Source organism: Biomphalaria glabrata, chromosome 9, assembly GCF_947242115.1.
Source record: "Biomphalaria glabrata chromosome 9, xgBioGlab47.1, whole genome shotgun sequence".
Taxonomy (NCBI): domain Eukaryota; kingdom Metazoa; phylum Mollusca; class Gastropoda; family Planorbidae; genus Biomphalaria; species Biomphalaria glabrata.
The window spans coordinates 30,555,212-30,570,794 of NC_074719.1; the positions used below are offsets into that span (position 1 = coordinate 30,555,212).

Consider the following 15,583-nt stretch of genomic DNA (forward strand, 5'->3'; position numbering starts at 1 on the left):
AAGATATTGAAGAGTGTTGGTGAAAGTAGGCAGCCTTGTCTTACTTCAACTGTGGTTTTAAATAGGGGTGCACCGGATAGTACTTTTTGATATTCGGCCGGAGCCGAATATTAGATTTTCACCAAAATATTAAATTTTTACTACCTTTACTATTTTAACTGTGAATAGACCTTGATTTTAATGATTTAACTGTATAGAATTTAGCCTTTGTTATGTAGAGAGAGAGTAGTCCTTAAGGGAATGCAGGCACGACATGGCCTAAATTGTGCCGATGTGCCTAAAATCAAAAATCAAAATAAAAAATCAAACTGATCTGTACCCCGCTTGTTGATGCAGGCCTCCTCTTCCTCCCCTATTTCTCTGTCGACTATTGTTACAGTTTCTGGCTATATGTCTGTACGTGCTACATTCAAAACAGCGACTTAATTCTATAGTGGACAAACTCCTAGGCCTCATGCCATCATTCTGTTGCCTAAATTCGATACATTTCTAGTGGCAAATACAATGTCAGGTTGCTCAGTCTGGCAAGTTACTCGTTTGTCCGGATGAGCAGCCATATACCTTTGACACAGTTCTGTCAAACTTTTGAGATCTCTGGGTTGTCTTTCTTGTATAAATCCAAATAATTGTCCGTCACACAATGTTAGTACTCTGTCTACTAAGAGGAACTCTTTGAGCTTACTAAAAGTTTTGTCTAGACCGGTCGCGTCAAACCATTTATCGAATGTCGTTGTCAGATCATTAACAAAAACTTTAAAATCCTGTCCGTCTTTGGGTTTTGTAGCGTAGTATCTTTGTCTGTAACTGTCCTCTGTAAAGTCATAGAATTCCAGTAAAGTCTTTTTTAATGTCTTATAATCTTTCATGCCTGATTCAGCATTTCTACTTTCTCAACTTCACTAATAGTTTTCTCCATGTCAACACGGCCACACACCTCAAAGCTAAAATTAAAATGATTGAACTAGTAACCTGGCAATGGAAATACTTACCCACTATAAGGACTACAGCAATATGTCTTTTACACTATTCTACAGCTAATTGGGAGTTAATTTTAGTTTTGTAGATGAAATAAGGAACGATAAAATAGGTACTGTCAAACTTTCATCCCTATAGACACAGGGCAAAAATACACAGATTTTATGCTAGCGAATTAGATTAGAGTAAACAGAATGTATGCACAACCCTGTCATATATAAGTATTTATGATCAAAAGAGAGTCTTGCGCTTGATACCACAATGCACCCTTTACCCTAGGACACTCTCTACTGACAATTAACACACACTAGAACAAGCTATGCAATAAAATAATCAACATTTAAACATCATACATTAGAACTATTAGCTGAATGTTAAACTCAATACACCCAAATATTAACGTTAATTTTGAAAACGAGGAAAGGTAGGCTACTTAGCTGCTAGAATGCTTCAATATTGCTGTCTCTTCTCCTTTGAACACACACACACAGTTGTCAATGTGTCCGAAGAACTCACACTGTTGAAGCTTGAATCTGTCTACGTTTCACCCACACGGAAATGGAACTATTGTCTTGGGTGTCAGACACTGCTTTAGTTAAAGTGTCTTCTAGGTTGAAATGATATATTTGACCCAAAGTCAGACACTGCCTTAATTAAATTGTTTACTAGATTGAATTGATGACGTCACAATGCAGTCCAATGTTAAACGATGTAAGAAAAAATGTTATTGTGCAATCCTAAGAGGTAGACTAATGCTATACCCGGTATATCCTTAGAACTATACAGAACTCCTGTCACAAGATAGGCCTATTCGTTAGTCAAATAAGTATGATTCAGATACAGTGTATTCAAAGTACCAGTATTTCACACGCAGGTATCAAGACTTGCTAGAATGGGTGTGACAACTAGCGGTGTAATAAAGCCAGATATTAATTTCTGACGTGCAGAACAAGGCGACCGTTATACAAATATAAATACCAACAGTGGACACTGTAGGGCTGGATCGAACTGCTGCTCCACCAAACATGAAACGATTTCCTAATTTTAATGAACCACAAAACATCGAAGTAACAAAGTCGACTAGCCTTCTTTTCTATTAATACAGCACTTTTATTTCCTCTCTAGTTTCTACCTCACAACCTACACCAACAGGCCTAGCCGCTCCACTGAGCTTCTGCATTCCTGACCTCTCGTTACCCCGCTAGGCTGACCCATTCAACCGCTGGACAGGTACAGAACAGGGGCGTAACTTAAGGGGGACACTCATGCTCCATGACATATATACACACACACACCAAGATCCTTTCACAACACTCCACATGGGCAGATTTCACTGGTTCCAATTTTGAGCTTCCGGTACATGTGTTGTCGCATTTTGTTGTGTCCGGTCCTGACTCGAAAGATTAGACGTTGATCTTGTCGGGATAGATATAGTTAACAATGAAATTTGCTTTCTTTCTAAAGGTTTTAATACAAGGCAAAAAATGCACACACGCAAACATGCACATCTTTGTTTTATTTAATTGTGCAAAGAACGTATGTAAGAAATTAAATGCAAAGAATGTATGTAAGAAACATTTTCCTTAATTATTACTGATTTTATTCGTGGTTTCAGTAACTGTTACAAAAGGGCACGATAGTAAGCCTATGGGTGTCAGGTGTGTTAAAGTCGTCTTGGCCTGATACACAGTGGCTAAGTACACATCTTAAGTAAAAAAAATATAGTAATAACGAGGAGTTACTTGACTGTCACAAATGATTAAGAATATCGTTATCAAATCAAGACACTTAACTGCAGGAGTAATATTCAAGTTAACACGTTAGAAAAAGTAATTTAACCGTAATATTTATTTACGTGCTTTGTTAGCACGTTGTATTTTTTCATTCTGGCTTAAAAATGGTCAATGTCTATCAATAAATTGGGTGTCAAGGACCAAATAAATAAAATAAAGATTAGGGGGTGTTTAGCTCTCCATTTAAACTTAGGCATGGTTCTGTCTTTTATGCTAATATAGATTATTTCTACAAAATAATTAGTTAATGGCTTACTGGGCTATGAAATCTCGCAGTTTGTGTTCTGTGTAGCTTAAATTCACTCGTTTAGGTGTGTGATCTTTAGTCCAACTTACTAATTGAGATTTATATCCAAGTAACTCGGCACACGTGTAAAGGTGTGGCCTCTAGTCCAGCCATGTGATACAGATTTTTCTCCAAATAAGCAAACTCTTTGTCGGTTACCTGTGTAGATGTGTGGCTTGAAGTCCAGCCCTCTAATTAAGATTTACTACTAAGTAAACAAACCTAGTTCCCTCGTGTGACCTCTAGAGAGTGCTTACGTCCATCGTATCTGGCTTGTGGTCACCTGTCAATCAATGAACTCAATGTGATGGACTAAATAAATAAAAGGGGGTGGGAGTTGTTCATTTATACCATTGGAAATATACCTGGTTACTCTTGTAGCGGTGTGGCTATTGTAGTCCAGCCACCTAATTACTATTCGGCCAACTATCCGGTAGTGATATTCGACCGGAGCCGAATATCGCCAGCAGTGAAAAAATGCCGAAAATTTGACAGAAGCCGGAGCGACTATCCAGTGCACCCCTAGTTTTAAACCAGTCCCAAATATTATTGTTGAACTACACCGCACTGGTGGCATCCTCGTAGAGGTTCTGGATAACTTTAATTATTTTTTAAAAATTAATTTTGTACTTTTCCATTGTCGCCCAGAGTGCCCCGTGCCATACTCGATCGAAAGCTTTCTTGAAATCAATAAAGACATGGAAAAAAAAGAAATTATTCGAAAAATAATAATAAAAATAAAAAAAACAGCCTTGTTGAGGCCTTTCTCTTGACAGCTAGGTAGTCTGGGGAAGCCCGGACGCCATGAGCATTTTCTTGCATTCTTCACTGCAGAAACGCATTCTCTTGACATCTACAGCTCATTATGCATCCTATTAAAAAGGACCTTTTGAATAATGGTTTACTTGAAAATAATTCTAATTTGAATTTACAGGCCCTTACTAAGATTAAGACTTTGAGGATGGCTGCCAAAGAAAAAAATATTTTTAAAAAATATTTTTAAAAAAGCTCATTTTTAATTGATACATTTTGTTCCATAGGCATGTTTGTAACTTTGTTTTGTTACAGAACTATAATTCATAGCTATAAGCAAAAAATTTCGGAAGTGGAAGTAGAAATTAAGTGGGCTAATTAAATTCTAATCTATTCTTTTTTGGGGGCTTTTTTAGGATTCAAGCATATATTGTGTCTTAAAATTATCAGTTTGAGTAAAAGTCGGAAAAAAGGTAACTAGGAAAATAATATTTGGGTTCAGAAGTTATCTCAATTGTTACTCTTATAATAAAAATTTGGTATGAATTCTAAATTTTCCAAAACAGCTTTTCTTAAAATAACTAAGATAAATTCGTGTGAATTACATAAACTCTGTCGCCATATTTGACTATTCTGTTTTAAAATGTCATGTTTTCTTCTGGAGAGAGGAGAGGGCGGTAGAGTGAAAACATTAATCCTCGCTCCTTTGTATAATTGCTGCTAATGATTGCATTTGGCATTAAAGAATAGGGGGTGGGACGACTAGATATAAGAATTTAATTTATAGCATATATATGTTGTGACAGATTAAAAAAAAAAAATTAGTAATTTCTTAACTAAAATACAAAAAGAAAAAAGTATTGGTTTGTCCGATGGGCGGAAGGCAATGGCATGTATCGCCCCTACCACCTGGTACAGCCCTTTTTCATGTTATATTTACTAATGATAAAATTTGAGATCAGATTCTGTGTGCGACATAGTATACAAATGGGCTAAAACATCAATATGTACCTTATATTATATAGATATTGAACTAATTTTGTTCAAAAACAAAGGGTTTAGGTGGGAAGGGCAGTAGATATATTCGCCCCCCCACCCCACCAAATAGGCTAACAGGGGAACGACATAATATAAAGATCGGTTAAAATATCAATAACAAGTTTTAATTATATAGATATTTAATTGATTCTGTTAACCAGCTTTGTTTTCTACAAATAAATTGGACCGCCCCCCCACCACTCGAAGTTTATGGGGGGGGGGGGGCGGGATTGATGCCGTCGCCACCTCCCCATCCCACCAAATCGGCTAACATACTAGAGGGGGGGGGGGGCGAAATATAAATAATTAGTATATATTATCAACATTAATAGAGATCAGAGAACAATGAAGATTATAACAAACCGTTCTCGCTTGAAGAACTGAGGGACTCGCTCAACAAATCACATAACACAGCGCCAGGAGAAGATGAAATCCATTATCAGTTCCTCAAGCGTATTCCCAAACCCTCATTAGCAACCCTGTTAAAAATCTATAACTGTGTATGGCAAACAGGTGCTTTCCCAAATAGCTGGAGGGAAAGCCACAGTTATACCGATACCTAAACCGGGAAGAGATGGGTCTGACCCAGCTAACTATCGACCAATGGCACTAACAAGCTGCATCTGCAAAACCATGGAAAGGATGATAGGCTGGTCTGGTACCTTGAGAGCAATAAAATCATCTCAAATTACCAGTGCGGATTCAGGCAGGGGCGGACAACAACTGACCATCTGGTAAGGCTGGAAGCATTCATAAGAAATGCATTCCTTAGACGAGAACATCTAGTAGCTGTATTTTTCGACATAGAAATGGCCTATGATACAACCTGGAAACATGGCATTCTATATGACCTGGGGCTTATGGGACACCTTCCCTGCTTTGTAAGGGAATTCGTAATGGACCGAAAATTTCAGGTTCGAGTGGGCAACTCCGCTTCTGACACTTATGATCAGGAAATGGGTGTACCCCAGGGCAGCATTCTCTCAGTTACCCTGTTCAACATAAAAATAAACAGTATGGAACTAAAGAGCCGAAGGTTGCCGACCCTGGATCTAGGCTATGTTTACCATATTTACATGAAAAGATCGAAAGGATTTAGATCTAGATCTAATTTTAAGAACTTTGCACAGATAGTTTTTTACTTTGACACATGAAAATACAAAATACTTGGTGTGGGGATCATTTGATTCAACATTACTCAAAGAAAAAGAAAATTGCGAAGCACGCAATTCTCTATTTAGAAATTAGCCAACAGGACCAATTTTTATGACTTTTATTCCTTTTTTTAAAACCCTTATGCAATATTTCATGCAGTTTCTTGAGAATTAAGAGAAATCCTATAGGGTATCCGAGCCAAGAAAGAATCCACCACTATCTAACAGCAGCACACAAGTGTCGCATTTTCTTTTCTTCTCATTTTCTCTTCATTTTTCATATGATATAAATCAGGTGCAATATCTTTGTAGTTGGTCAGTTGATCAAGAGAAATTTGGGGGAAATAAATTCACACACACATGGCAGAGTGAGCCACGTTAATTGGAGTAGCATCAAGTCGGTTAACCCTTTGTACAGGTGTATGTAATTTTAATGTAAACAAATTAAACATGCGACTAGAATATAATACTAACAACATGTTACTACCAAGAGAATGATTTGATGGTGAACAAATTGTCGAGTGATCCAAACATGCATGACGCGTAGGACGTAACCATCGTCTTTTTTGAAGTAACGTCTGTATTAGATAAGATAAGAAGAAATGTCAGTGAACGATCTGTCTTGTTCCCCCGGCATATGGAAGATGAACTAATCCCTGAAGTCATCCTCTAAGGGCGACTGGCACATGAAAAACTGGTCACCCCTCCTCTGATATGTTGATGTAAACAGGATCTCAGCAGTGGACATCTTGGTGACCATTGGGAAGACATTACCCTATACTGCACTATGTGGAGAGTGAAGAAAGCTATGACAATATTAATTTTTAAAAAGCAGTGACCTATGCTCTGAAAGGAAAGTGAGCCAAACTAAAATGGCTGTTTCCTATGCTACAAAAGCCACCTTTAGATGCACTCTGTGTACGGGGATATCTCTCCAGAATAGGGATCTATAGTCACATGAAAAAGTGCTCTACTAGATATATTATAGTCATTCTACGACTGAAGGAGGCCAGTATATTACTCTGATCAATTAAACAGTTTGTTATTATAAAAATAATAAATGTAATTTTGATAGTTATATCTAGTTTTCATAATTAAAACTAATTTTAGAATCTTATTCTACGAGTGTTGAGTTATTTTGTTTGGCCTACTTTATTATTAAGTTTTTAAAAACTAGTTTCAGAAACTGTTTTTCAATGAATAAACTTGGTTTTAAATCACAACTTTTTTTCAGATAAATTGAATTCGACTACGAATTGTCTACCTTATAAAACTTTAAAGAAGCTATCTGAAGAAATTTGGGAGTCACCAACAGATACAGTAACACAAGATTTAAATAGCAAAAAGAATGGAAATACTTCAAGTAACTTCGATGTTAATGTAGTACCTTATGCACAAGGCTGTGTTGAGAAATATATAATAAGATGGCAAGAGATTACTAGTACCAGTACCAGTGAAGGTTTGTTTGATTAGTTAATAAAATTATGCATTACCAAACTATGTCAAAAATACAGCTCCGGGAGAACCCGGAGACATCATGTCTGACACAGGTTCTCCTCAGAGAACCCAGCCAGACACCCCGACCTCTACCGAATTAGAGGTTGACCAACTCCCTAAGGGGAGAAATCAAAGCGGAGAGGATGCCAGAGGTGAGAGAAGAGGAAATAACCTCCGCTCTAACCAGAGGGATCTCCCCTCTCCAGAGAGAAAGACTTCCCCCAAAAGGGGTTGTCCTCCTCTCCATCCAAACCCAAGAATAAAAATACCAAGCTCACTGGAATAAAGGGAAACCCCTGCGGGGGCCTCTCAATGCCAAATAGCTCCAAGTAGGTCATTTAGAATTAGCCATGGATTCCAGAATTGTACCGTGGAATTGTAGAGGCCTCAAGGCCAATTATGAGGAAATGCAGCTACTGATGGACTCTGAGACTCCTGTAGCTGTCTGCTTACAGGAAACATTTCTGAAAGATATTCTGAAAGATAGCATCAGTTTCCGAAGCTACAGTGCTTACAGCAAGAATGTTAAGGATGCAGAGAGAGCATCAGGTGGAGTCTGTATCCTTGTGAAGAACAGCATCCCCCATGAGAGGGTAGAACTACAGACCACATTACAGGCCATAGCACCTAGGATAACCTTTCACAAGGTTATCACTTGCTGCAGCCTGTATCTATCACCAGGCACTCCATTAAACCCAACAGACATGGAGGACTCCCCCAGCCTTATTTAATCCTTGGGGATTTCAATGCCCATAACACCATGTGGGGATCCAACAATACCGACACAAGAGGTCGTATGCTGGAGGATATCTTCCTCCAACATGATTTATGCATACTTAATGATGCATCACCGACCTACTTGCACCCAGGAACTGGATCACTCACATGCATTGACCTCACCATATGCGTCCCCGGACTTCTGGACGACTTTAAATGGTCAGTTAGCAATGATCTACGGGGAAGTGATCACTTCCCAATCGTCATTACTAACAATCTCCCTTCATTGGGACGACCTCAGCGGTGGAAACTGAATAAGGCCGATTGGGAACAATTCCAAAAAAGATGCTCCTAGGATATCACAGAAAATATCCTCGATGAACAGAACCCAGCTGATACCTTTGCTAGCAAGCTACTAAGTATAGCCAGGAAAGTTGTACCCCTAACCTCAGCAAATCCAAAACGGCCTAGCAAACCATGGTTTGATACAGCTTTCAAAAGTGCTATTGGCGATAGGAAAAAACGACTGGCTGCATTTATAAAGAATCCTTCCCAGGAAAAGCTAAAGCTATTCAGGATAGCTAGAGCAAAGGCTAGACAAACCATACGGTCAGAAAAAAGGAATTCCTGGAGAAGTTTTGTCGGCAGTCTGGATGCCAAAACTTCTGCTAGAGCGGTTTGGAAGGCAGTAAGGCGAATCAAAGGGAAAGAATCAAATGCAATAGGGCATTTGAAAACCAAGGACAAACTGTCACGTCCCCCAGAGAAATAGCTGACTGCCTTGCATCCTCAATAGCAGAAAAATCATCCACTGCACACTACACGCCAGAGTTCCAAAAAGTCAAAACCAGGGAGGAAAGACACCCCATTGATTTCAGGTCAGAGAACAATGAAGACTACAACAAACCGTTCTCGCTTGAGGAGCTGAGGGAATTGCTGGACAAGTCACATGACACAGCGCCTGGAGAAGATGAAATCAATTACCAGTTCCTCAAGCACCTTCCCGAACCCTCATTGGCAGTCCTGCTAGGGGTCTATAACTGTGTGTGGCAAAAAGGCGCTTTCCCAAACAGCTGGAGGAAAGCCACAGTTATACCGATACCTAAACCGGGAAGAGACGGCTCTGACCCAGCTAACTATCGACCAATAGCACTAACAAGCTGCATCTGCAAAACCACGGAAAGAATGATTAACAGTAGGCTGGTCTGGTACCTGGAGAGGAATAAAGTGATCTCCAACTACCAGTGCGGATTCCGGCAGGGGCGGACAACAACTGACCACCTGGTAAGGCTGGAAGCTTATATTAGAAATGCATTACTCAGAAGAGAACATCTAGTATCTGTATTCTTCGATATAGAAAAGGCCTATGACACAACCTGGAAACATGGCATTCTACATGACCTGGAGCTTATGGGGCTTAAGGGACACCTCCCCCGTTTTGTGGGGGAATTCCTGAAAGATCGAAAATTTCAGGTTCGAGTGGGCAACTCCGCTTCTGACACTCATGACCAGGAAATGGGTGTACCCCAGGGCAGCATTCTGTCAGTCACCCTGTTCAACATTAAAATAAATAGCATCATAAATGCGCTGTCCCCTGGCATAGAGTGCTCTTTGTATGTTGATGACTTTGTCATTTTTACTTATGGGAAAAACATGAACACCTTAGATAGAAAATTACAGTTATGTTTAAACAAAATTCAGGGTTGGGCAAACGATAATGGTTTTAAATTTTCAGACTCCAAAACAGTTAGTATGCATTTTTGTAATCTAAGGGGACTCCACCCAGACCCTGAACTATTTATACACAAAAAGAAGATCCCTGTCGTGAAAACTACAAAATTTTTAGGCCTCACCTTAGATTCCAAATTTAGTTTTCTCCCCCACATTAAGGAACTTAAGAAGAAATGCCAAAAGTCATTAAACATACTTAGAGTACTCAGCCATACGGACTGGGGAGCTGACAGAGATACCTTGCTGCTGCTTTATCGGAGTCTAATTCGATCCAAGCTAGACTACGGATCCATAATATATGGAGCAGCAAGGAAGTCATACCTAAAAATACTGGAACCAAGACAAAATGCTGCCCTGCGTCTCTGTCTCGGCGCGTTTCGTACATCACCTATCCCAAGTCTCCATGTGGAAGCTGGAGAACTCCCCATGGATATAAGAATGAAAAAGCTTGCAATGCAGTATATAGTCAAGCTAAAATCCAACCCCACTAACCCTGCTTTTGACTCCATATTTAACCCCACAGCGGTAGAATTATACAATCGAAGGCCTAACGTCATACAGCCATTGGGCCTTCGAATGAGAGAACCCATCCAAAATTTAACCCCACCCATTGACCAAATCTCTAAAATAGATACCCCTCAGAATCCTCCTTGGCTAATGAATAAACCCAAATTAAATTCATCCCTCCTTAATTTCAAAAAAGAAAATACAGACCCAAGCATACTTCAAGTCCACTTTAGGGAACTGCAGGAGAGTTACGGAGATTGTGGCACCATCTACACAGACGGATCCAAAATGGATGGAAAGGTCGCGTGTGCCTGCTCCTTTCGGAACAAAACAATCTCCCGTAGACTCCCCAATGGATGCTCCATCTTGCATGCAATATCGCTTGCACTTATGGCCGTTAAAGCATCAGAAAGGAGGAAATTTTTAATCTGCTCCGACTCCAAATCTGCATTGTAAGCTTTGGGGCGGATGAAGACTGACATCCCATTGGTATATAAGAGCCTGAAGCTGTTGGACCAAATAACAACCGACCGTAGGGATGTCACCTTCATCTGGGTCCCCTCCCATGTTGGCATTGAGGGAAACGAAGCCACAGACAGAGAAGCAAAGAGAGCCCTAAATCATGCGGTGTCAGGAACCCAAATTCCCTGCCTCTGCCACCTATCGTGAGTGGTAGAACCGATGGGAGGCTGAGACTCACAGTAAACTCAGGCAGATTGTGGCGGATGTCAGGTGGCGGCCCACATCTAAGGGTCTGACAAGGCGTGGTAGCACGACCATGTCCAGACTTAGGATTGGCCACACCTACATCACACACTCTTTTGTGCTGAAGAGAGAGGAGCCCCCACTTTGTGAGTACTGTGACTCTCGCCTCACCGTGGAATATATCCTCGTTGATTGCCCCAGATACCAGGATTTCAGGGAGAAATATTTTAGAGCCACTAACTTAAAAACACTATTTGATAATGTCGACCCTGGGAAGGTACTGGGCTTTATCCGGGAAGATCTGCGAAGATCTGATTTATGAATTTGTGAACATGTACTATTTACATTAGATTTTTACCAAATAATTAAATTTTTACTACCTTTACTATTTTAACTGTGAATAGACCTTGATTTTAATGATATGACTGTATAGAATCTGGTTTTTGTTGTTTAGAGAGAGAGTAGTTCTTAAGGGACTGCAGGCACGACATGGCTTAAATTGTGCTGATGTGCCTAAAATCAAAATCAAATCAATTCAAATCAAATCAAAAATACAGATATACATTTTAAATCTTCTTTGTAATTCAATATTAATATGTCATTAATATAAACTAGAGTTTAGATTACATTAACTATCGAAAAGTAATTGGCTTTATAAGTCTTATTGCAATAAAATAAACTTATGATAATTTTATTGATCCAAACAAATAGAAATTCTGTTTGACTAAATTAGTCAACCTCAGCATTACTACTATAACAATATATAGATGGAAACATGTGTACAACATTCACATACGTAACATACGCACACACCAACACAGACATGACCAGCACTTTATGTATAAGGCGGAATTCGGTGATGACAAGCTGACTGACAGTGAGATATAGGAATTTTAAATATTTCCGTACTAGCCGTAATGGAGAGGAGCTGATGACTTCGTCTAGATCTGTTGTAACTGTGGTTGCAAATTGTCATTAATAATTTTGTGTTTTGGAAAGGTATATCTGTCTCTCTCTCTCTCTCTGTCTCGCTCTCTCTCTCTGTCTCTCTCTTGCCATTTGTTGCCCGCGGGTCTTAATTTGCGTATCACTTTCGATGTAGTCACTGAGAGTGTTTTGTTAACAATTAAACGAAGTAATAATGTTATAAATAAAGCGAATGAGGAATGAGTGAATATAAAAATAGTATGAATGGAGCTATTCAAATAGCTAATCGACCAAAGTCATTTTTTTTTTGCAAATAAAAACATTAGCTTGTAGGCCTACATATATTTGATTAAAGTATGAAATCAATAGACTTTATTTTGTTCCAGTTTATCTGTTTGGTCAGGGCATTTGTCTTGGTCTACGTCTAGACTGCTATTGAAGAATTTTTTTAAAAAAATTATTATGTATAAAGAAGGGTCGGACTGGCTATATGGGCAAACGGGCAAATGCCCGGTGGGCTGGCACCAAATGGGCCGGTCTGATCGCGACCAGAGAAAAAAAGTTTTAATGCAGACTTTACAAAAAAAAAAAAAGAGAGAGACGGCAGGAAGACACAGATGTCCGAACACGCTTTCTTGTTGTTGTTATTGTTTACATTAAATTTCGTTTGAAATTCAACATGAATATCAAAAACCTTACGCTCTACAACTTGTACTTCTTATCATTTGCAAAACGTTAGACCGTATTCTTGACTGTGTTAGAGCGACATGGACTTCAACACTGCTTTTATATCTTAGAGGTTGTGTTTGGCCTAATCATTTTGCTGGTCGGCATGGACGTTTGATGGCATACCCATTTGTTTTGCTCCTTCCTTCTCCCGTCTTTTGATGGTTCCATTGACATTGTTACCGAAAAAGAGGGATGAGAGAGGTTAAGTTAGAAAACATTGATGTAATGCAGCAAACAAAATAGGGGCGACATAGCTCTTTAACAATACTTAGTAGATATTAGCTTAAACACACTCTCTAACCCTTCTGCATTCTCTAATCTTTTAATGAAATGGGTTGCCTGAGTCAGACAGGCAAACCAATGACGTAGCAGACTTTAAGTCACAGTTCAACATACATGAGTGGGAGGTAATTCTTATTTTTTTGAAATAACATTTGTAATCAGTAAGTAATACCAAAAAGTTTCTAAAACATTTAATAATTTATTCATTTCAAACTGATCAATGCTGTTATTGTTATCAGACTACATACATGTATAAATAAAATACATTACGTAATCCTACGCAAGCATACATCCAGTTTTCGATGCGTTATCAAACTTTATATATATATATATATATATATTAAAACACAGCAGAGGGGGGGGGGTGTTAAACCTCAACATCTCCCTCCAAGGGATTTCGAAGTTACCCCCACTTTTCATTAAAAAAAAAAAAAAAAAAACGACAGTCACCAAATTCCATGAGCGTAGCCAAAAGGGGTAGCAGAAGAGTAGCAGGATAATGCAATGTAGATACCTTAGAATATGCGGTTTTTAGCGGCCCCCGTAAGGGGAAAAAACCGCTATTAGGTTTGTGCAAAATGTCTGTCTGTCCGTCTGTCACACTCAGATCTCGAAAACTAGAAGAGATATGAAAAATATTATTTCACCATTAAATGCGGCTTGAAAGTTTAGGTGCAACGACTACGTTACTACAATTGTTCCGAATTTTTAACTTAAAACAAATTTATGTCAAATGACTTTATTTATTTCAAAAATATCGACAATAGGTTGTTCAGGATTTTGAAAATGAGTAAAGAATGTTCCGGATTTTGTTTCGAAAAAGAAATCAACCTACATTACCTTAATTTTCTTACAAATACTCGCCAAAAATGATCAAAATTTTATATGAAAAATCAAATAACGCTAATAAATGTTTGAAATCCCTCTTCTAATAAATAAAACAAATAATTTTCTTATTTACGAAAATTGGTTGTTCCGGATTTTTAATGAACATTTTTAAAACTCTATTTATGTAAAATTGCACTTCTCTCTTACACTACATTTAACCTTCTAGCTAAAACGTTACAAAAATCTAATTATCGTTAATATTATGTTCCGATTTTTAAGGAAAACAACTTTGTAACACCAAAGTATGATTTGAAATCTCTCCATAAGGCTATGGTACATCTAATTTTCATAACAGATCATCCCACAAATGTAATTAACGGTATTTGATTAATCTGGAATTCTTATTTTCTCTCACTAAAAATTTTTTTTTCTCGCTATTAACATGACGGACGGACAGACTGACAGACAAAACAAAAAAAAAGCGTCTTTAATCCTTTTATATACATACATACATACATATATATATATATATATATATATTTAGTCTAACTAGCCCATCAAATGAAATTCTAGAAGAACTCACTCGGTGCACCAATGTCCATGAACCCTCGAGAAGCTGCTCGTATAGAAGACATTTTGTAGTCTAACTAGGACGTGTGACGTAATTGAATTTGTTTCCTTTGACGTCATATGGAGTTAATTCATTAAATGAAATGCTTAAAGATCTCACTCTGGTGCACCAATGTCTATGAACACTCGACAAGCTGCTCGTATAGATGACATTTTTTAGTCTAACTAGGCTGTGTGACGTAGTGGATTTTTTTCTTTGACGTCATATGGATTTCATTCTTTAAATCAGGCATGTCAAACTCATTAAGGTGTATGGGCCGCATAAATACTAACTACAACCTGAGGGGCCGCAGCCAAAAATCAGTTGTAAAACATCCTACTAGTTTTATGTAAATTAGAAACAATACAATAGAATACAATAATTAATGGCATACCTGTCCCTTAGTTAGCTAAATTTGTAGTTCAGTTTGGTCATTAAACGTTACTATGATTACGCCTTTTTGTCTTTGTCCTGATGCTTGACATCTTTTCTGGGATACAAGTTTATTAATGTCATGTTGAAGTTTGTTTGCCACTGACACTATCATCACTGATGACAAATTTTGATCAGATAATCTCGAACGGTGAGGTGTTTTCTAGCTTTCATTATAGAAAAGAACTGTTCTCAGTCAAAGAGATCAGTGCTTGCAAACATAGCTAGAATTCTGGCTGCGAATTTCCGCAATTCAACGTAACGTTCAGATAAATAACTGTAAAACTTAGGTACAGCCACTTCTATATACTTCGCTTTCAACAAAGAATCTGACTGCAATTCCATCAGCTCTAGTTGCACATTACCAGCAGCATTTTCAGAAGCGAAATGAGAATGAAGATACAAACAACGAAAATTCTTGCTCGAATGAAACGTGTGATGTTGCTAGTTCAGGCTGTCTTGAAGTCAACCAATTACTCTGCAATCGTTTGGGTGTAATTGTTCGGGTGTATTACGTGCAGTTGACCAACAAGTCAAACAAGAACTGGCACATCGATTATAACTAGTGAAGAGATGTAGTCAACACTGATGAACACTTGTACATCGGTTTATTCTGATA

The 15,583-nt window shown here is 38.3% G+C and overlaps 1 protein-coding gene across 1 annotated transcript in view; it reads left to right on the forward strand.

Moving 5' to 3' along the window:
* Positions 1–15,583, forward strand: part of LOC106078483 (laminin subunit alpha-3-like) — a 100,010-nt gene that overhangs the window by 17,114 nt on the left and 67,313 nt on the right. The window contains exon 3 of the mRNA XM_056041038.1: positions 7,234–7,458. Within this exon, the coding sequence (XP_055897013.1) occupies positions 7,234–7,458 (225 nt within the window). The remainder of the gene's footprint in view (positions 1–7,233; positions 7,459–15,583) is intronic.